Source organism: Corythoichthys intestinalis, chromosome 3, assembly GCF_030265065.1.
Source record: "Corythoichthys intestinalis isolate RoL2023-P3 chromosome 3, ASM3026506v1, whole genome shotgun sequence".
Classification (NCBI taxonomy): domain Eukaryota; kingdom Metazoa; phylum Chordata; class Actinopteri; order Syngnathiformes; family Syngnathidae; genus Corythoichthys; species Corythoichthys intestinalis.
In genome coordinates, this window is record NC_080397.1 from 67,525,552 (window position 1) to 67,549,106 (window position 23,555).

Consider the following 23,555-nt stretch of genomic DNA (forward strand, 5'->3'; position numbering starts at 1 on the left):
CTGCTGGATTAAGCCATGTTAAATGAGTTATGTCATATTGACTGTTGCTACTAGAGTGTATCCACCCAAATCAATACAAATGCAAATTTTCAAAACAAACCATTACAACGGTACTTTAATTAAACACCTTTCTAATCAAATTACTCGACTTAATCAATTAAAGAAAAAAAGTAGTGCTGCAACGATTAAATTTCAATTGGAGTACACTTACAGTAGATTTGCAGATTTCTTGCAATCACAGACAAAACAACCAATAAATACATTTATAGAAATTTATTTGGTGTATAAATATAAAACATACATATTTGTTCACTTTTGTACAATAGAGCTACGAGTGATTATCAATTTGTAATTGTGTGCAAAACTGAACATTCCACAATAAATGCACTGCTGAAGGCCAGCTGTAATTTCTCTTCTTGTTAAAATGCATGTTGACAGGACTGTGTTCCTGCCAGGGAGTTCTCTGGTTACTCATTCACTCCAACCTCAGCATATAGCCATCATGAAGTACATGTAACACCTCAGCTTCCTGTCCCCACCAAAAAAACAAAAAAAGTGTCGCAAGTATAAACCGAAAAGGTGTGAACCAAAGTATAGGGTTTTACTTTGAAATATGATATCCAACTGTGTATTACAATTACAGTACATAAAAACAAACAAACAGTGCCATCTCGCAGGCTGTTCACACTTGAGTCATTCACTGAATGCTTAACTCAAAGTTCTCGAGCATACATTGTCTATTTCTTCATCTCCTGGATGTAATGTTAGGACCACTTGTGACAATAACATAATAAAATGATAATAAATTTAACTGAAACTATAGTGAACAACAATCTATGATTATTAGCTTCTGCACTCCAGTGGAGAAGATTGATACAAGTGAACAAACATCGCAGTCAGTCAGAACACGACAAAAAAAAAAGACACGGTGGACACTATAACTGCACAGCTAACCACTAATACAGTCTTCTGGTAATTGATGTAAGAGAGGCGCTGTTGAGGAAAGGCATAAGGCACGGGTGCGGTGCAAGGCCTCGGCTAAGACAAGTGTGAGGTTACTGGTGGTGGTGCGTGCGATCATCGGGTCGTTTAATGTGGATCCGACGAACTCTCTCTATTCGTTCTCGCTCGTCGTCTTCGTCCAGATGATGGGATCGCCCGGCAGCGCCCCCTGTTGCCTCCAGCAGAGCGTTATCCGGTCCCCTCCCATCGTGGGATTCGTACAGGAGGATATTGAGAGTTTCTTCATAGATGCGAGCTTCGGGGAACTCCACCTAGTTTACACAAGAAGAGGTACGAAATAGAGCTGATTACTCGAATAATTTGAGTAACTCGATTTTAAAAATTGATCGAGGAATTGTCTAATTTTGCCAGTTCTAAGCATTACATTTTGCCCGGACTACTTTTAATGCGGCAGAACGCGCTGACGTCACGTGCGTACAGGAAGAAGAGAGAGGTGGCAAATACATTTGATTTCAACCATGCATGAATATTGAGGTAAAAACAAAGAAGCTTAGGAGAGCGAAAAGAAAGATACCAAGAAAAAGCAGAAAATGTCAAAAGTGTGGGAGCATTTCAAGCTGGAGACCAAGGCAAATACTGTTTCATGTATTCACTGTAAGACAGTGCTTGCATAACACTACTCCCACCAGGCCCTGGCTACCCGCAGCCCCGCGACGCTTCCGCACCCACGGCTGGACCCCGTGACCGATGACTGCCCCGAAACCTGGAACGGGAGCCACCGCCCACCTAGCCCCCGGTCCACCAAAGGCACCCTGTTCACTCCGAGAGCAGAGGAGCAATACTCGGGAGAAGGTAAAATTAAGTTAACGTAGCGTTAATTAATAAGATTACCGTTATTGTACCTCTCTAACGTAACGTGAGTCCCTGCGGAGGGTTAGGTTTTTTATTAAGTATGACTACTGTCGATGCATGGCTAACATGTCTTTCATACAGGCTTTATTTAATCTGTAAAAACACAACTCTTTAGAGTGATGAGGGTGTAAAATAAAAACATGATAAAGCTAACTGTCAATTTTTGCTCGGTAGTCACTGATGGATAACGCACTGGTGCCTAATGTGCACCAATACAGCAGGTATCATACATTTATTTTAAACACTGCAAAAACTCAAAATGCTATCAGGACTTACAATTTAGAGTTAAAACTTACAGTGCCTTGCAAAAGTATTCGGCCCCCTTGAATCTTGCAACCTTTCGCCACATTTCAGGCTTCAAACATAAAGATATGAAATTTAATTTTTTTGTCAAGAATCAACAACAAGTGGGACACAATCGTGAAGTGGAACAACATTTATTGGATAATTTCAACTTTTTTAACAAATAAAAAACTGAAAAGTGGGGCGTGCAGTATTATTCGGCCCCTTTACTTTCAGCGCAGCAAACTCACTCCAGAAGTTCAGTGAGGATCTCTGAATGATCCAATGTTGTCCTAAATGACCGATGATGATAAACAGAATCCACCTGTGTGTAATCAAGTCTCCGTATAAATGCACCTGCTCTGTGATAGTCTCAGGGTTCTGTTTAAAGTGCAGAGAGCATTATGAAAACCAAGGAACACACCAGGCAGGTCCGAGATACTATTGTGGAGAAGTTTAAAGCCGGATTTGGATACAAAAAGATTTCCCAAGCTTTAAAAATCTCAAGGAGCACTGTGCAAGCCATCATATTGAAATGGAAGGAGCATCAGACCACTGCAAATCTACCAAGACCCGGCCGTCCTTCCAAGCTTTCTTCTCAAACAAGGCGAAAACTGATCAGAGATGCAGCCAAGAGGCCCATGATCACTCTGGATGAACTGCAGAGATCTACCGCTGAGTTGGGAGAGTCTGTCCATAGGACAACAATCAGTCGTACACTGCACAAATCTGGCCTTTATTGAAGAGTGGCAAGAAGAAAGCCATTTCTCAAAGATATCCATAAAAAGTCTCGTTTAAAGTTTGCCACAAGCCACCTGGGAGACACACCAAACATGTGGAAGAAGGTGCTCTGGTCAGATGAAACCAAAATTGAACTTTTTGGCCACAATGCAAAACGATATGTTTGGCGTAAAAGCAACACAGCTCATCACCCTGAACACACCATCCCCACTGTCAAACATGGTGGTGGCAGCATCATGGTTTGGGCCTGCTTTTCTTCAGCAGGGACAAGGAAGATGGTTAAAATTGACGGGAAGATGGATGCAGCCAAATACAGAAACATTCTGGAAGAAAACCTGTTGGTATCTGCACAAGACCTGAGACTGGGTGGGAGATTTATCTTCCAACAGGACAATGATCCAAAACATAAAGCCAAATCTACAATGGAATGGTTCAAAAATAAACGTATCCAGGTGTTAGAATGGCCAAGTTAAAGTCCAGACCTGAATCCAATAGAGAATCTGTGGAAAGAGCTGAAGACTGCTGTTCACAAACACTCTCCATCCAACCTCACTGAGCTCGAGCTGTTTTGCAAGGAAGAATGGGCAAGAATGTCAGTCTCTCAATGTGCAAAACTGATAGAAACATACCCCAAGCGACTTGCAGCTGTAATTGGAGAAAAAGGTGGCGCTACAAAGTATTAACGCAAGGGGGCCGAATAATATTGCACGCTCCACTTTTCAGTTTTTTATTTGTTAAAAAAGTTTAAATTATCCAATAAATTTTGTTCCACTTCACGATTGTGTCCCGCTTGTTGTTGATTCTTGACAAAAAATTAAAATTTAATATCTTTATGTTTGAAGCCTGAAATGTGGTGAAAGGTTGCAAGGTTCAAGGAGGCCGAATACTTTTGCAACTTTGTAACTAGAACTTAAAAATACCTTGACACAAATGGAAATTCAATTGAAACACGTGGGGAAAAACACCTTTCAAGTGATGTGTGCTATCAAGCGTAATAGATTTTTAGGTGAGAAATAAGAATTTTTTTCAAAAGATCAAGTTTTTTTTGAGTGAAAGCAGTGAATTTGCTTGATTTTTCTTTCCTAGTCACATCTGAGATGCAATTGTTGGCGGTTTTCAACAATGTACATTGAAAATTGTACTTGTTTTGTCTGATTCATGCTGATGATTATGTAGCGGACAAAGGGGTAGGATTCATATAGGTTTTTTACTTCTTCCTACTCCTTTTCGAGTCTTATGTTTTGTTTGTATTCTTGTATACCCACAATGTGATGCATGTTTTCAAAATAAATTCAATCAGTCAATCAAAAAAAATAAAGACATTGTCTAAAAATGGTTCAATATTAGGTGAAATGTCTTGTTTTTTCATGTATATTTATAATTGCGCTTAATTATAATGATATAATATTAAATGAAATTAAGAGCGCTGTGCTTCAAACTCGTCCTGTTTATGAAAGTCGATTGTCATATGCTGGTGTTGTGTAGTAATGAGCAGACGTGACTTCAGCGGCTAACTTTGCTAACTTTTTTAATGCGCGTACACACTAGATATCATGAAATGGCAAACTAGATGTGCTACGTTCCATGCCATTGGCTACGTGAGCCCAAGGTGATTATGGGACACGTAGTCCATATACTACATCGATGAATTCTAAACTGTCATGACCAGTGTTGTTAATCTTACTGAAAAAAAGTAATTAATTATAGTTACAAATTACTTCTCCCAAAAAGTAATTGCGTTAGTAACTCAATTACCTGAATGTAAGAGTAATTAGTTACTTGGCAAAGTAATTGGTGATAATTACTTTTTTTTTTTCCTCCAAAAAAAAAAAAAAAAACATTGGCCACACTATGTGAAGTTTTTTGTGAAGGTTTTTGGTACAATTGGCCCGAGCCCAATTCTTTACCCTAATTTACCCTTTACCCTGAATCAGCTGTTAAAAGTTGTTAAAATTGCTCCCATTATTGCATTAGTTCCCTTCTCTCTACTTTCGACATATGAAAGTTTTAAAACTGTTTCATCATTTAAAGATAGATTCAAGTCAAGATTTTGCCGATTTAGAAGTATTTTAGATAAAAAGTTACTTAGGTTCGCTAGGAAGGTTCTCTACAACAGAGCCGTCCTAAAAAGTACTGCTTTAAGATGGCGGCTGTCTACTATCTCATTTAGCCCCATGTCTGTCATTTTGCATCTAGTTATATCTATGTACAGTACATGTGATATCTATCATGTCTACCATATCTACCATAACATGCGCGCGTAGTTTGTACTAGCTATCGGCTACAACATGTATTATTGGAGCTACCTAGCATCGCGTTTGCTCGGCGTCACAACTTTCTTGCCTCCTCCATACTCCTGCTCTGTCGTCTTGGTGAGTCCGTCTCCCTCAGACTTTTCGACCAATATAGTAACGCATAGTAACGCATGCCTTTCCGTCCTCAGTAACGGTAACGGCGTTGCCAAGATGAGAAAAGTAATTAATTAGATTACCCACTACTGAAAAAAATAACGCCGTTAGTAACGCCGTTATATTGTAACGCCGTTATTAACAACACTGGTCATGACTGAATGGAAGGCCAATCAATCCATACCAGTGACTATAATGTTGCGAATATTGTAAATTCAGTACGTGACACAGATGGATTCGGACCACAAATAGGATGTCTTGCTCATGTAGTAAACCTAGCTGCTTAGAGAGTAATAGCAATCAACAGTGTGCCCCGCCTCACTTTACAAACAGTAAAGATTGTTCTCAGCACTTTTATCCAATTTTTTTTTTTAGATCAGTAAGAAGTAAGCACATAAATATTATGCACTAAAATGCATTTTTATATGATGGCATTTTTTTTTTTTTTACTTAAGAGGCATGGTCAATGGTTTTTTAGTTGTGCTTTCTTAAAAACTATTTTAAATTTTAAAGAGTAAATATTTATCGCGTTTAAATGGGTGTACTTGATCTATTCTCACTTTGTTATTGTAAATAGGTTTTAAAAAATGGGGGGGGGGGGCAATAATATCGCATATCGCAATAATTTATGGGAATAATTATTGCACACTAAAATTTGTTATCGCGACAGGCCTAGCTGCAGCCCGAGTACGATTATATGTGAGAATATACTTTTCGTAAGAAAGAATGTGGGACATCGTGGAAAAAAGATCTACCCACCTTTGTCTGCTTCTTTTCGGTGGCATAGACAATGGAGGTGCAGCATACTTCAGCTATCTTGCGACCCTGCCCGTAGAAGGACCAGCAGCAGATCTCATCCCCGATCACGTCTTTAATGAAGAGTACGCGGCCGTTGAACCGCAACGACAGCTTGTCGAAAAGCTCGATATTTTTCAGCATGTTGTCATCGGAATTGCTTATTGAGAAATAAAACGGCATAGCAAACTTGAACATGCGCCTTTGTCCGCATCAGAACTTTACATCGTAGGAGGACATACCTGGTGTAGGAATATTTGTTATTGCTTCTATTGTAGAGCAGTTTGACTGTAGGCTGCGAAGACAAAAACATGTCTTTAGAACAGTGTTGCTTTTGGCAGCCCTTTTTATTTTTGTCTTAGTCTTTTGGATGAAAATGCTTACAGTCATGTGAAAAAATTAGGACACCCTATGGGAGCCTGTGTGTTTTCTAACATATTTGGTCATATGGATATTTAATATCAAATTTAACAATCTTGAGAGATTCATCTAATAGAACTAAACAATAAAAACATTTTTTTTAATAACTCAGTAAAATGTCATTTTAAATAATTGGAATTTCAATCCCACTTAAAATAGCTAAAATCACACACAGGGGTATCACATCAGGTGCACATGATTAGAACATCATTACCCAGTATTTAGAAAGAGGCTTGCTTTATTTAAACCTCACATTTAGTTTGGTGTGCCCCTGGCTGTTGAAATGAGAGAAAACACCGTGGTGAGATCAAAGGAGCTGTCTAAGGCCTTCAGAAAGAAGATTGTAGATGCTTACGAGTCTGGTAAGGGATTTCAAAAGAATATAATCAGCCATCCCACTATCGGCAAAATAGTTTACAAGTGGAGGGCAGGGGAGGGCAATAATTGCTGACATGCCCACGTTGGGCCGTCCAAGCACCCAGAGAGCAGACCGCAAGATGCTAAAAGAAGTCTCCAAAAACCCTAAAATGTCACGATGCGACCTACAGCAGGCTGTTGCTACTGTTGATGTGTAACTGCATGCCTCTACAATCAGAAAGAGACTTCACAAGTTTACCCTTCATGGGAGATGGGCAAGGAGGAAAACTTTCATCTCCAAGAGGAACATGAAGGCCGGACTGAAGTTTGCCAGAGTGAATGTAGACAAAGACCAGGACTTCTGGAACAATGTTCTTTAGACAGACTAATCTAAAATTGAATTATTTGGACACCAGAACAGAGCGCATGTTTGGTGTAAACTAGGGGTGCACGATATCCATTTTTTCAAACCGATATTGATAACTTCCTGCTCCTCAAGGCCGATACCGATACCATAATCGATAATATATATATAATTTTTCAATGTATATTCACCTGAGTTTTTGAACAACTGTAGGACAAAAATACTAGTGGTTGATTCAGCATACCAGAATTTTCATGATGACATGAACATTATTATAATGAACAAAACAAAGAAGTAACAAAGCTTTGCATACTGGAAAAACAGGAGTGGAAACAAACGCACACATCCCAATCCGACACCATGCCAAAAATATTATTAATAGTGCCGATAATATATTATGTTATCGGATTTATTCATAATCCCTATTATCTGACCGGGAATTATCGTGCACCTCTAGTGTAAACACAATACAGCATTACAGGAAAAGAACCTCATACCAACTGTGAAGTATGGAGGTGGAAGTGTCATGGTTTGGTGATGCTTTGCTACAGCAAGACCTGGCCAGCTCACCATCATAGAATCCACCCTATTGTGTATCAGAGGGTGCTTGAGGAACATGTGAGATCATCTGTGAAAAAATTAAAGCTGAAGCGAAAATGGACCCTGGAACATGACAATGACCCAAAACAAACCAGTAAATCCACAAAGGACTGGCTGAAAAGGAAAAAATGGCGAGTCCTGGAATGGCCAAGTCAAAGTGGAGTGACTTGAAACGGGCTGTACATGCAAGAAACCACTCAAACATCTCACAGCTGAGAGTATTCTGCGTTGAGGAGTGGGGCAAACCTTCTTCAGACGATGTCAAAGACTGGTAGTTGACTACAAAATGTGTCTCTCTGAAGTTATTTCAGCCAAAGGGGTTAACACTAGCTTTTAGGTGGTAGGGTGTCCAAACTTTTTCCTCACTTAGAATATGCATTTTTGTTGACATATTTGGTTTCATGAGTAAAACCATGTTAATTTATGTTGTTTACCTGCATTTAAATCACTTTCTTTTCCAGAGATAAAGAAAAACAAGATCAGACATTAATGAAGCTTCATGTATTTAGCCTATTTTCAAAGCAATTTACCCAAGTGGTTTGAAGCTTCCCAAAAGCTTCATTGGCCATCACTATCTGAAGGTCTGAAGTGTGCTCAAACTGTGAGCTCCTATAAAACAGGGCTAAAAAAACGCTATTGTTTACCACAGCATATTCATAACTGTCTATATATTTAAAATTTCATGCTAAATTCATTTTTTGGTTTTATTTCTATTTCCGATTTCCAATTATTTTCTAATTCTCTTGGTGATTTCTATGTACTACAATTTCCTGTTTCAATTGTCTTTGTTTTTAACTTTCTATTTGATGTAACATTTTATCTCTGTGGATCTTCATGTGATGTAAAGCACTTTGAATTAAACGTCGACCTATGTATCGGCCGGACGACATATTGGGCCGATACATGGACTTTTTTCCAACATCTGCCGTTGACAGATAACAAAGAAAATAATATTTTGATCAGGCATCTGTGTGGGCAACTGTGGCCGCCGCTGACTAACGGTAGGAACCCGGTAGGACCCTGCAGCAGCTTGAAGGCAGGCTGCTACGGGAAGCATCAGGCTTGCCTGTTTTGCACAATTTTTCTTTATCTTGTGTGATGATGATGATGATATGCAATGTTGCTTTAGCCTTTTAAGGTGTTCACCAAGTAATCTTTACACTCTAAATGTAAATCGTAGCATTCGCGTTAGCTTTAGAATGGCAATCATCCTCAAACTCTCACTTGTTTCCATCTTCTTGTGACATCCTGGTGGGTTTAATTATTTGAAACTAATGTACTGTTCTTGCTGAGTGTGTATAATCATAAAAAGAAGTGCTGAGTTTGTTGGTTTGGTCTCACGAGACCGAATTAATCCTTTAAATCTCAGGTCATCAGGTAAAGCTGAAGCTGTTGAAGCAATTTTTTTACAAATTGCCTTTCATAATGTACATGCTTTACAAAAAAAAAAAGTATATCGTAAAAAATTGGCTTTGGATATCGGCAATTGTCTGAAAAAAAATTTCGATACCAGTATCAGCATTTATAAGTCCCATATCGGTCGACCTCTTCTTTGAAATGCCTTGTGTTCAATTGTGCTATAAATTTGCCTTGCCTTTCCTTGCAAATGGCAAAATGCTCTTTCTTTGAAACACAAAATTAGACTTAAATACCTTATTTGAAGTTGCAATAAGCTTCTGCTCCTCCTTGGATGAGGTCATCAGAGGCACTTTACACAGAGGTTCATATGTTTCTTTGTTCTGTAGGAAAAGAAATTGTAAAAAGTTTTCATTATAAACAAAGACATCGAGCAGCACAAGGTAAGAGTGCCACCTGGTGGACCTGAAGAGCCAATATGCAAAGCAGGGCAATCAATGTAAGCCCACCCCTAAAAGTCAGTTTTTTAAATTTCAGTTTCCATATCAACTGATCTTGATTATTTTCATGATTTTTTAAAAACAGGTTTTCTCTAGTATGATTTTTCCTGATCTACGATCGACACCATAAAATTACCCAGGCCCATGTTGGTGTCACTTTATAGAAGGGGTGCAACGGTTCAGTTAGCCCACGGTTCGGTTTGAACCTCGGTTTTGGGATCACGGTTTCGGTTTTTTTTTGTTTTTTTGTTTTTTTTTAAATAAAAAACTGCCTTTATTTTGCTTTTAAGAAAGTGAAATAAACACTTAAAATGTAAACATTTTCGACTGTTAAAATGCCTCTTAGCTCTTTGGCTAGTGTAGTGACTAACTACTGAAATACACACACAGTAGTAAAAACGTTACTTGGCAAAGTAACTGGTGTTACCTTTCATGTTTTTTTCACACACACAAAAAAAAAAACTAAACAAAAGTAAACTTTGCTATGTTTGGAGGTCACTTAATGTTGTGAATCAACTAGGGCTGCAGCTATCGAATATTTTAGTAATCGAGTAATCGACTGAAAATTCTATCGATTAATCGAGTAATCGGATAAAACAAATATATTTTTAGGTGAAGAGCAATTATAGATATACATGAGAAAACAAGACATTTTATCATTTTCAGTCAATCAATGTCTTTATTTTTGATGTATATTGTTGAAAACAGCCAACAATTGCATCTCAGATGTAACTAGAATTTAAAAAAAAAAAAGACTAATTCACTGCTTTCACTCAAAAAACCTTTAGATCTTATTTTAAAAAAGTATAATATATATATATATATATATATATATATATATTAGGGCTGCGGCTATCGAATATTTTAGTAATCGAGTAATCGACTGAAAATTCTATCGATTAATCGAGTAATCGGATAAAACAAATATATTTTTAGGGTGAAGAGCAATTATAAATATACATGAGAAAACAAGACATTTCATCTAATCTTGAACCATTTTAAGTCAATCAATGTCTTTATTTTCGATGTATATTGTTGAAAACAGCCAACAATTGCATCTCAGATGTAACTAGAATTTTAAAAAAAGACAAATTCACTGCTTTCACTCAAAAAACCTTTAGATCTTATTAAAAAAAAATATATATATACATATATATATATATATATACAGTGGGGAGAACAAGTATTTGATACACTGCCAATGGGAAAACCCATAGGCAGTGTATCAAATACTTGTTCTCCCCACTGTATATATATACCTAAAAATGCCATTACGCTTGATAACACACATTACTTAAAAGTTACCGGTAGGTGTTTTTCCCACGTGTTTCAATTGAATTTCTATTTGTGTCAAGCCATTTTTAAGTTCTAGTTAAGTTTTATGCTACTCTAAACTGTAAGTCCTGATAGGATTTTGAGTTTTTGCAGTGTTCAAAATAAATGTATGATACAGGCTGTATTGGAGCACATTAGTGACCAGTGCTACTTGGTGTTTTATCCAGCAATGACTACTAAGCTAAAATTGATAGTTAGCATTATTGAGTTTTTATTTTACACCCTCATCACTCCACAAAGCTATGTTATGTTAAAGCATGTATGTAAGACACGTTAGCCACGCATTGAAAGTGGTCATAAATAATAGAAACCTAGCCCTCCGCAGGGCTAACGTTACATGACCTCGTGACTCAGACAGTAACTTTAATCTTATTTATTAGCACTTAGCGCTCTTTATTAGCGCTTAGCGCTCTACTGCTTTAAGATGGCGGCTGTTTATTAACGCTACCCAGACGCGGCCGAGTCTGTCATTTCGCATCTAGTTCAACATACTCATCAGATGCTACCTGCTAGCTACCAACTTAACATCATGCGGGCTAGTTTTTAGCAACGTCAGCGTAGTTTGGAGCGGCTGTCGGCTGCGGAAATGTTTTTTATATTTTTTTATTGCTTCTTCCTCTACGCACGTGACGTCAGCGCGTTGTCCCGCATTAAAAGTAGTCCGAGCGAAACGTGATGCGTAGAGCTGTCAAAATAAACGATTACTCAAGGTGAATAAAATTACTCGGATCAGTTTTTAAACTCGAGTTACTCGAGTTGCTCGAGTATTCGTTTCAGCTCTAATATATATATATATATATATATATATATATATATATATATTAAAAGTTAGGATTTTTTCCCACGTGTTTCAATTGAATTTCTATTTGTGTCAAGCCATTTTTAAGTTCTAGTTAAGTTTTAAGTTAGTCTAAACTGTAAGTCCTGATAGGATTTTGAGTTTTTGCACTGTTCAAAATAAATGTATGATACAGGCTGTATTGGAGCACATTAGGGACTAGTGCTACTTGGTGTTTTATCCAGCAATGACTACTAAGCTAAAATTGATAGCATTATTGAGTTTTTATTTGACACCTTCATCACTCCACAACGCTATTAAAGCCTGTATGTAAGACACGTTAGCCACGCATCGAAAGTGGTCTTAATTAATTGAAACCTAGCCCTCCGCAGGGCTAACGTAAGGTGAGCAAGTAGTGACAGTAACGTTAATCTTAGAGATTAGCGTTTAGCGCTCTTTATTAGCGCTTAGCGCTCTACTGCTTTAAGATGGCGGCTGTTTGCTAACGCTGCCCAGACGCAGCCTAGTCTGTCGTGTGCATCTAGTTCAACATACATGTGATCTCTATAAGACTCTTCAGATGCTACCTGCAACTAACGTAGCATGTACGGGCTAGTATTTAGCAACGTCCGCGTCGTTTGTAGCGGTTGTCGGCTGCAGTAAGTTTTTTTTTTTTTTTCCTTCTTCCTCTACGCACGTGACATCAGCGCGTTGTCCCGCATTAAAAGTAGTCCGAGCAAAACGTGATGCTTAGAGCTGTCACAATAAACGATTACTCGAGGTGAATAAAATTACTCGGATCCGTTTTTAAACTCGAGTTACTCGAGTTGCTCGAGTATTCGTTTCAGCTCTAGAATCAACCGTTAAAGTAGATAAAATTGCTCCCGTTTTTGCATTAGTTCCCTTCTGTCTACTTTCGACATGTGTAAGTTTAAAAACTTTTTCATCACTTAGAGATAGATTTAGGTAAAGTTTTGGCAATTTAGAGGTTTTAGATAAAAAGTTACTTAGGTTTGCTAGGAATGTTCACTACAACAGAGCCTTTCTGAGAAGTTTACTGCTCTAAAATGGTGGCTGTTTACTAACGCTACCGAGTCTGTCATTTCGTATGTAGTTCTATATGCATGAGATATCTAGGCGTAGATTGTAGGCTGTCGGCTACAGTCAGGAATTATTGGAGCCACCGAGCCTAGCATCGCGTTTGGTACAGCGTCACAACAAACACTCTTCCCTCTCCGTGTCTCTGACTTTTCTGGCGTCATTCAACCAACCTATTAACGCACATTGTCTCGTTGCCGAAAAGGGTGACAAAATCCGAACGGAGGGGAAAAAAAAACGTAATGCACGAACAAAGTACACATTTAAAAATCAGTGTTCACTTGTACAAATTACGCCAAGACCGTACAACTTGACAGGTATGAATTATAGTGGACCGTCACAGTTAGGTAGTAGCACTCTGTAGCACAGGACGTCCAACTATCAGTGGTCAGGGCGAAACTATGTGCTTTAGCGAAATCATCTTCGATGTCTCTGCGTGCCATTTCATAAATGTCGGGGATTACGTTGTTGGAGAAATATGTCCGCAAGGGAACAATGTAACGCGGGTCAAGCGTTGCAAATAAATTAACGAAGCCCGCCGTGTGTTTTCACTGGTGTCCTCTTCAGGAGTAGTCCTGCTCTGAGAAAGTGATACAGTGGGGAGAACAAGTATTTGATACACTGCCGATTTTGCTGGTTTTCCCACTTGCAAAGCATGTAGAAGTCTGTAATTTGTATCATAAGTTCTCTTCAACTGTGAGGGACAGAATCTAATACGAAAATCCAGATAATCACGTTGTACGATTTTTAAATAATAGATTTGCATTTAATTGCATGAAATAGTATTTGATACATCACAAAAATCGAACTTAATATTTGGTACAGAAACCTTTGTCTGCTATTACAGATACCAAACGTTTCCTGTAGTCCTTGACAAGGTTTGCACACACTGCAGCAGGGATTTTGGCCCAATCCTCCATGCAGATCTTCTCCAGAGCCTTCAGGTTTCGGGGCTGCTGCCGGGCAACACGGACTTTCAGCTCCCTCCATAGATTTTCTATCGGGTTCAGATCTGGTGATTGGCTAGGCCACTCCAGGACCTTAAGATGCTTCTTACGGAGTCACTCTTTGGTTGCCTTGGCTGTGTGCTTTGGGTCGTTGTCATGCTGGAAGACCCAGCCACGACCCATCTTCAGGGCTCTCACTGAAGGAAGGAGGTTGTTAGCCAAGATCTGGTGATAAATAGCCCCATCCAACCTCCCCTCAATACGGTGCAGTCGTCCTATACCCTTGGCAGAGAAGCAGCCCCCAAAAAATGAGGTTTCCTCCTCCATGTTTCACGGTTGGGATGGTGTTCTTGGGGTTGTAGTCATCCTTCTTTTTCCTCCAAACACGACGAGGCGAGTTTAGACCAAAAAGTTCAAGTTCGGTCTCATCCGACCACATGACCTTCTCCCATTGCTCCTCTGGATCATCCAGATGGTCAGTGGCAAACTTCAGACATGTCTGGACATGCACTGGCTTCAGCAGCGGGACCTTGCGTGCGCTGTAGGACTTTAATCCATGACGGCGTAATGGGTTTCCGATGGTTTTCTTCGAGACTGTGGTTCCAGCTCCCTTCAGGTCATTGACCCGGTCCTGCTGTGTAGTTCTGGGCTGATCCCTCACCTTCCTCATGATCAGTGATGCCCCACGAAGTGAGATCTTGCATGGAGCCCCAGAACGAGGCAGATTGACCGTCAACTTGAACTTCTTCCATTTTCTAATAATCGCTCCAACAATTGTTGTCTTCTCACCAAGCTGCCTGCTTATTTTCCTGTAGCCCATCCCAGCCTTTTGCAGGTCTATTATTTTATCCCTGATGTCCTTACACAGCTCTTTGGTCTTGGCCATTGTGGAGAGGTTGGAGTTCGTTTGTTTGAGCATGTGAACAGGTGTCTTTTATACAGGTAACAAGTTCAAACAGGTGCAGTTACTTCCAGTAATGAGTGGAGAACAGGAGGGGTTCTTAAAAAAGAACTAAGAGCCCAAATATTTACTAGTTGGTAATGTATCAAATACTTATTTCATGCAGTTAAATACAAATTTATTATGTAAAAATTATACAATTTGATTTTCTGGATTTTTGTATTAGATTCCGTCCCTCACAGTTGAAGAGAACTTATGATACAAATTACAGACCTCTACATGCTTTGCAAGTGGGAAAACCACCAAAATCGGCAGTGTATCAAATACTTGTTCTCCCCACTGTATCTGTTGTGATGCTGGCCGGCTGTAATAAGTGTTGCCATTAGCATAGAGAACAAGCGCTGAGCAATGCTTGAAAATGGTTTAATTTTTTTTTCTTCAATATTTTCTCTCCCTCCGCATTGTAGTTCACGGGGAACCCGAAATGTTGCCACACCGCAGATTTGAAAGAGGCCGGTGCTTCCTCAAAATTCGGTCTCTCCACTCCTCTGCTCGCCATAGCATTTTGTTTTCGTTCTTGTTTCACTTTCACTTCGCTCGTAAGCGAGAGAGGGCGTTTCTCTGCTTCTATTACACAGGTGCTTGACAGCGATCGGACATTTACTTGCGGTGCGGCGGGAATTTCTCCACAGCTGTGCTTCACGTTACACACAGGCACGCAGAGCTCGACCAATTCATTCCACAAGCGTTCGGAATAAATTAATTGCAAAACCGAAAAGGCGCGGTGAATTAAGGCGTATTGAACCATACAGGGCGAACCGTACGGTTCGGCTTTGAACCGCAAACCGTTGCACTGCTACTTTATAGGCACCAACAAAAAATAATCTGACTAAGTAAACAACATGTACCGTCTACTGTCAAATTCACCATAAAAGAAAGTACCTGGAGAGCAGCTGTGCATTCATCAGCAAGGCCTTGGACAAGATAATACTTGGCTTCTGCAAGCAGCTCTTCTGTTTCCCGCCGGCTGTCCGGCAACGGCACCGCTCCGTCTCTCAGGTAGTTCAGGATGGTTCCAAAATGTTTGCCACAGCGATCAATCAAAATCCAACCTTTAAAGAGCAATAAAACCCACATGAAAAGTTGGCATTCAAATTTACTGCGATGCACCTGTAGGAACCTACCTTCACTGTCAGTGAGGACCTCCATCCTGCCACTGAACATAGCTTTGAGCATGGTGTCCTGCTTTGTCAGAGTCTGCATTGTTGTGTAGTACAGGGCCCCACCCACATTTAACTTGACATATTTTGAGCTGGGGCTGGATCCTTTAAAGGATGTGGTCCGAGTCGTAGCTGCCGGCACCGCCGAACTCACGGCACTCTCTCCTGACATCTCTTCCTGGAAAGCAACCGGACAGAAAAATCATGACACGGCAACTTGTGTGGGTGGTTGTCTTTTTTATCCTCAATGATGACAAAATACCGTATTGGCCTGAATATAAGACGGCCCTGATTATAAGATGACCCCCTCTTTTTCAAGACTCAAGTTTGAAAAAAGACTTTTTGAACACCAAATTATTTTTTATACAGAAAATAATCACAGTACATCTGAAACAAATTATTTTAACAATATATTTGAGGGAAAAAGCATGTTATTTTGCCTCATTCAAATCTTAATGTCTGAACATTTAAATATGTAAACTAAAGTGCAATCACATTCGTAAATGAATGGCTTCTGGTTTTTGAAATGTAAATAATCCAATCTATTGTGATAAAACAACAAAATTGCAATTACTGCATTAACCATCAAAGTGAAGTCTAACTGTAACTGTAGTCTTGAAACAAATCTGAATAAGGAAAAACATTGCAATAAAATAATGCAAACTGGTTAAACTTGAGAGTAGCTGAGATCTGTCAAGACAGAACATCGTTTCAATGATATATGGCGCCATCTAGCGTCGTGAATGGGTATACTGTCTAGACCGCAAAAATACAGTGGGGCAAATAAATATTCAGTCAACCACTAATTGTGCAAGTTCTCCCACTTGAAAATATTAGAGAGGCCTGTAATTGTCAACATGGTTAAACCTCAACCATGAGAGACAGAATGTGGAAAAAAAAACAGAAAATCACATTGTTTGATTTTTAAATAATTCATTTGCAAATTTGCATGCAGAAAGACTGTGTTGCCCAACGACAGCCCCAAAACATCACTGCGCTAGAGGAGATCTGCATGGAGGAATGGGCCAAAATACCAGCAACAGTGTGTGAAAAGCTTGTGAAGAGTTACAGAAAACGTTTGGCCTCCGTTATTGCCAACAAAGGGTACATTACAAAGTATTGAGATGAACTTTTGTATTGACCAAATACTTATTTTCCACCATGATTTGCAAATAAATTCTTTAAAAATCAAACAATGCGATTTTCTGTTGGTTTTTTTTTTCCCACATTCTGTCGCTCATGGTTGAGGTTTACCCATGTTGACAATTACAGGCCTCTCTAATATTTTAAAGTGGGAGAACTTGCACAATTAGTGGTTGACTAAATACTTATTTGCCCCACTGTAAGACGAGCCCCACTTTTTCAGTCTTATTTCAATGCAAAAAGCACTGTCATATATTCGGGCAAATACGGTATGTTACTTTAAAAGTAATTTATCAGTTACGTTTTACCAATTTTTCTCCCTTAGCTGCCTCAACATAAGAATGACATAAGAAAAATGTCGTCGTAAGTAATTGAATTTTTCACATTAGTCTTCGAGTTAGTTGGGATTTAATTAGTCGATGGAGTTTATTTTAACCACCATTGTCTCACGCTAGCTTAGCCACTCCAAATCCCTAAAACTAACAAATAACTCACAAACTACGCGAAATTTGTTCAAATCAACTCCGACGAATTAAACCCCTGCTAACTCAAAGATTAAACCTAATGTCAAAAAGTCTGAACTTCCCCTTTAAAATAAAGACTCCGCCGTTAAAATGCTGTCTATAAAAGCAATAAAACGGGGTTTCAAGTATTTCAAAATGGGTTCAAATTACTTTTCGAACAGATGATGTGACTAGCACCTTAGAAACCTTTGCTTTGCTTAGCTAAAAATACACTTGAGGAGGCAATATGGATATTTAGAATTTCTTTAAACCTAAGCCTTCAAAAGCTACCAACAACAACTGAGGTTGAACTGAGGATTGAATACGAACAGTGTCAACATGCGTATATACAACCCCTAGCAATAAGTTTGGAATCACCTGTTGCACCGAGCACTCGCGCAGACATTTCAATATGTAGAAAAAACTCAGATAAAAACCTTGAAAAAATAATGAATTAGTTCAAAAGTGCAACTCCTTGGAATTCAGAAACACTAAAAGAAATGAATCAAAAACTTTGTGGTGGTAAGTAAATATTACTTTTATAAAGCAAGTACAGGGAAATATAGAATCACTCCATTCTGAAGAAAAATATATGGAATCATGAGAAACAAACAAAGAAATACCAATCAAAACACATCTCTAGTATTTTGTTGCACCTCTGGCTTTTATGACAGCTTGCAGTCTCTGAGACATTGACTTGATGAGTGACAAACAGTATTCTTCATCAATTTGATGCCAACTTTCTTTGATTGCAGCTGTCAGATCATCCTTGCAGGTCGGAGCGTTGCTGTGGACCATTTTATTCAATTTCCACCACAGGTTTTCAATAGGGTTGAGATCAGAGCTATTTGCAGGCCATGACATTGACTGGATGAGTCTTTCTCCAAAGAATGCTTTAACAGTTTAAGCTCTGTGGCATGATTCATTGTCATCTTGGAAAATGATTTCATTATCTCCAAAAATATTTTCAATTGAAGGGATAAGAAAGCAGTCAAATTTCAATGTAAACTTGTGCATTTATTGAGGGTTTAACCACAGCCATCTCCCCAGTGACTTTGCCTGACATGCAGCCCCATATCATCAAGGACTGAGGAAATCTTGGATGTTTTCTTCAAGCAGTCATCTTTGTAAATCTCGCTGGAACGGCACCAAACAAAAGTTCCAGCATCATCACCTTGTCAAATGCAGATTCTTGACTCATCAGTGAAAATAACCTTCATCCAGTCATTCACAGTCCATGACTGCCTCACCCTAGCCCATTGCAGTCTTGTTCTTTTCTGTTTAAGTGTCAATGATGGTTTCCTTTTAGCTTTCCTGTATGAAAATCCCATTTCCTTTAGGCCAGACATGCCCAAAGTCCGGCCCGGGGGCCAGATGCGGCCCATGGTCAAATTTCATCCGGCCCCCAGCCTCTGTCATAAAATAAATAAGACTTACACACACAGACTTAATAAATTGGTCAGCAGTTTCTGCTACCAGCATATGAAGTAGCGTACACACTAAATGCTGCTCCTCACAAAAACAAGCTGGACAGGGGCCCTCAAGGACCGACATTGGCAGACATTGGCTATGATTCTTGTGAATCCACTTGGTCCATCAGCCATCGAAGGTGTGATAACTGCACTGTTTTTAACTGCTGACTAACGAGCAGATCTAATCTGAGGCAGGGGCCCAATTAGGGAAAGGAAATTGACTGGGTGTGTCTGTATTTTCTCCTCAAAATGGAGTGATTCCATATTTTTTCCTTCAGAATGGAGTGATTCTATATTTATTTCCCTGCTCTATAAAAGCAACATATACTGACTACCACAATGTTTTTCATTCATTTCTTTTAGTGTTTTCTGAATGCCAAGGGGTTGAACTTTTGAACTAATTCATAATTTTTTTAGGGCTGTCCCAAACGACTAATTTTCTCCCGATTAGTCAGCCGACTATTTTTACGATTAGTCGACTAATCTAATAATTTAAAAAATTTATTTTTTTTTTTTTTTACTAATTTAGCAATGAAATGTTTGTTGACGCTTATCAATTCACAAAAAACATATTGGAACAGTCAAATTATTTATTAAAGTACAAATAAATACGTAAATAACAATAATAAATCACAAATAAACAATGAGTTCAAATGCTGATAGAATTAACTAGTGTAGCATCCCGATTGAAAAGATGGTCTCTTAAACTGATGGTTTACAACTTTTATTCCATCCTTGATGTAAACACACTGTAAGAGCTACGGTGCACACAAATAAAGCAACACAACTAGAAATTAACAAAAACTTTTCACCTTTTTCCTTTTAAACCTTATTTATATATCAATGAATTGCCTTTACCTTAATTTATTATCTTATCATTGACAATCTCTCCCTTGAGTGCAATCACTGTATATACTGAGTATATTTATGACCTTTTAACCTTATATAATTTTTTATACCATAAAATAAACCATAACATGAAATAAACCTTTCAATTAGCATTAAGAACAATACTAATAGCACTTATAGGCCCATTGTTAATTAAACATTATCATTTAGTAAGGCGACAGCACCCTCTGGTGTACAAAAAATGAAAAGAAAAAAAAATTACAAACTGCGTGAAGTGCGCTTGAGGTGTTTATTCACAGCCGACGTGCAGCCAAGCTTGGCATTGAAGAGACAGGACAGAAGAGTGTACTCTCCTTTGTTTCTTTGAAATAAGACAATGTTTTGGACACTCTGGTGCGCTTTTTTTTGGCTTTGTGCCGCTTTCCCCGCTTGCAAACAGAGCATCCGACATTCTAACTTTCCACGCATATATTTTTTTAACCCTTCATTAACCGTCGACGGGATGTTGTGCTCGTCGACGGATTTACGTCATCGATGACGTCGAAGATGTCGACTAGTCGGGACAGCTCTAAATTTTTTCAAGCTTTTTATCGGAGTTTGTTCTACATAATAAAATGTCTAAGTGAGTGTTTGTCCGAGACTGGTGATATCATACTTTTTGCTAGGGGTTGTAGTAACGTCTCATCAACGAAGAACACAAACAATACAATTGGCTTCATTTACTCACCTCTGACAGAGGCACACTGGATCGAACATCACACAAGACAATCTAATTTTCGATACTTCGTTATACTATTGATTCGGCAGTCCAACCCAAGTGTAGCAGGGAACTCTCTCTCTTGCTCTAATCACTGGTGCGCGCGCACCCTTTCCCACAAACAAGGACCCAAATGGGACTGCTCATAGCTGCCGGCAAAAATCGATTATTAAATTTGTTGGCAAACAATTTACTAATCGATTTAGTTGTTGCAGCCTTATTAAGAAGCTAGTTTAAATTGTTAAGAGTCCAAAAATTGATAAACATGTGAATTGTTGTTTTCCAAAGTAAAAGCGGATTTTTGTTCATGTCCTACTTGGACATCACAAAAATATAATGAAGAAATCTGATATTTAAATCTGAGAAGTTGTATATATGTTATAATTTCAATAATTTAGACAAGTTTAAGGTGAAGAAGGTCCTAAACAATTAAATAGTGATCAAAATAGTTTTGATTAATTTGCGAATAGATTCGTTGTCAATTAATTGATTAATTGTTGCACATTTACTGGTTGAATAATTGCTTTGAGGGATTTTTAATCTTTACTCGTTTGGGTGATTCTATATTTATTTCCCTGCACTTACTCTATAAATGTAACATTTACTGACCACCACAATGTTTTTTATTATTTCTTTTAGTGTTTCTGAATGCCAAGGAGTTGCACTTTTGAACTAATTCATTATTTTTACAAGCTTTTTATCTGAGTTTATTCTACATAATAAAATGTCTGAGTGAGTGCTCCTCCCTTTATACATTTCCGAGGTATTAAGATCAGTATTCATTATCGGCAGATCCGCAAAATCAGGGGACTCACATGCAAAAATATGTGATAGGGACATCATCCCATATTGTTTTTAGAGAACCGAAACGTTCACTGGGATGGTCATCTTTCTTTGACCAGCAATTGAATAATGAACAAATTAATTTGATTCCAGAAGGGAAGACGAAGGCGCAACCTACGAGCTATTTAAATGCTATTTGTTAGCTAAAACAAGCACCAAAAATCCTTCACAACAAAAGAATAGATACAACGTCCCCTAAATTAACGTATTGTTGGCGCTTTTAGAAGCTTGTGAATGAAATTCGAGTTATATTTACCATAGAAGCCACAACAGACTCGGAAATGGTAGCTTGCTAACGTACGTCAGCGATTAGCCACTTCCTTCCGGTTCATGGCTACGCAGTTGGGAATGACGTCACACATTCCTTTTTACTCCTTAAAGGCACAGCTGCATTATTTTCGGTCGGAATGTCGGTAAGATTTTAATTTTGTAAAAAAATTGAATACCGTAATTACGACATATTTTACCAGTTGCATTGAATTCTTACTATTTATGTATGGAGGTAGATTTGTGTCTTTATTATTAAATCAAAAATTTTTTTGTTTCAATCAAAAAAAGTTGCTTCAATAAAAATATACATTTTCAATCGAAAAAAAAGTCACTTCAATCAAAAAAATGTGTTTGAATGTATAAATAAAATTGAAACTAAAAAAAAAAAGAAATTGAAAACAATTTTTTAAAAAATTTATTTATTTATTTTATTTTTTTATTCAAGTCAAGTTTTTTTTTGATTGAAACAACTTTTTTTGAAGTAATGTAGTTTTGCGTTTGGACCACATTTTGGCTAGGACATTTGTGTCTTTATTATTCAATCAAATTTGTTTGAAATATATATATATATATATATATATATATATATATATATATATATATATATATATATATATTCTTTCATTTTCCATGCCGCTTTTCCTCACGAGGGTCGCGGAGGTGCTGGAGCCTATCCCAGCCAACTACGGGCACTAGGCAGGGGACACCCTGAACTGGTTGCCAGCCAGTCACAGGGCACAAGTAGACAAACAACCATTCACGCACACACTCATACCTACGGACAATTTAGAGTGTTCAATCAGCCTACCATGCATGTTTTTGGGATGTGGGAGGAAACCGGAGTTCCCGGAGGAAACCCACGCAGGCACGGGGAGAACATGCAAAATCCACACAGGAAGGCCGAAGCCCGGGATTGAACTCTTGACCTCAGAACTGTGAGGCAGATGTGCTAACCACTAAGCCACCAAAAACTTTTTTTCTACAATTGAATTTTTATTTTTATTTTTGATTGAAGTGATTTTTCTTTCGAAAATATATGTTTTTTTTTTGTTTGAAGCTTAAAGCTCAATCTTGGTCTCATCTGACCAAAGCTCACGGTCCCAGTTGAAGCCTGGGACTGTGTGTATTTTTGTGTGAGACCAAGATTGAGCTTTTTGGCAAAAAACACTCTAAGTGGGACTGGCGTGCCACGAAAGATGAGCATGCTGAAAAGCACCTCATACCCACTGTGAAGTATGGGGGTGGGTCAGTGATGGTGTGGGGCTGTTTCGCTTCCAAAGGCCCTGGGAACCTTGTTAGGGTGTATGGCATCATGAATGCTTTGAAATACCAGGACATTTTAAATCAAAATCTGTTGCCCTCTGCCCGAAAGCTGAAGATAGGTCGTCACTGGGTCTTTCAGCAAGACAATGACCCTAAACATATGGCCAAATCTACACAGAAATGGTTCACCAGACACAAAATCAAGCTCCTCCCATGGCCATCTCAGTCCCCAGATCTTGTTTTGTTGGCAAAAGGGGGTTGTACAAAGTATTAACACCAGGGGTGCTAATAATTGTGACACACATTATTTGATGTCAAATATTTTTTTCTTTATGTGGGATTTTTTTCCCCACTGAATGAATGCACTTGTATTGAAGGTTGGATTTGTCTCTTTTTTTCCATTAAGGTCCCATATTATTTGAATTAAAAAATATATATATTATAAGCTAAAAAACACATCTTTTTCAGGGGTGCCAAT

The 23,555-nt window shown here is 38.5% G+C and overlaps 1 protein-coding gene across 1 annotated transcript; it reads right to left on the reverse strand.

The window, feature by feature from the left end:
- Nucleotides 1-258: 258 nt before the first annotated feature.
- LOC130913966 (BTB/POZ domain-containing adapter for CUL3-mediated RhoA degradation protein 3) lies at nt 259-21,921 on the reverse strand. The gene is made up of 7 exons (XM_057832964.1): nt 21,801-21,921; nt 15,942-16,155; nt 15,700-15,869; nt 9,495-9,581; nt 6,344-6,396; nt 6,066-6,261; nt 259-1,274 (listed from the first exon to the last, which is right to left on the reverse strand). The coding sequence occupies exons 1-7, from the start codon at nt 21,801-21,803 to the stop codon at nt 1,056-1,058; spliced, it is 942 nt and encodes a 313-aa protein (XP_057688947.1). The 5' UTR covers nt 21,804-21,921; the 3' UTR covers nt 259-1,055.
- Between the last annotated feature and the right edge of the window lie 1,634 nt (nt 21,922-23,555).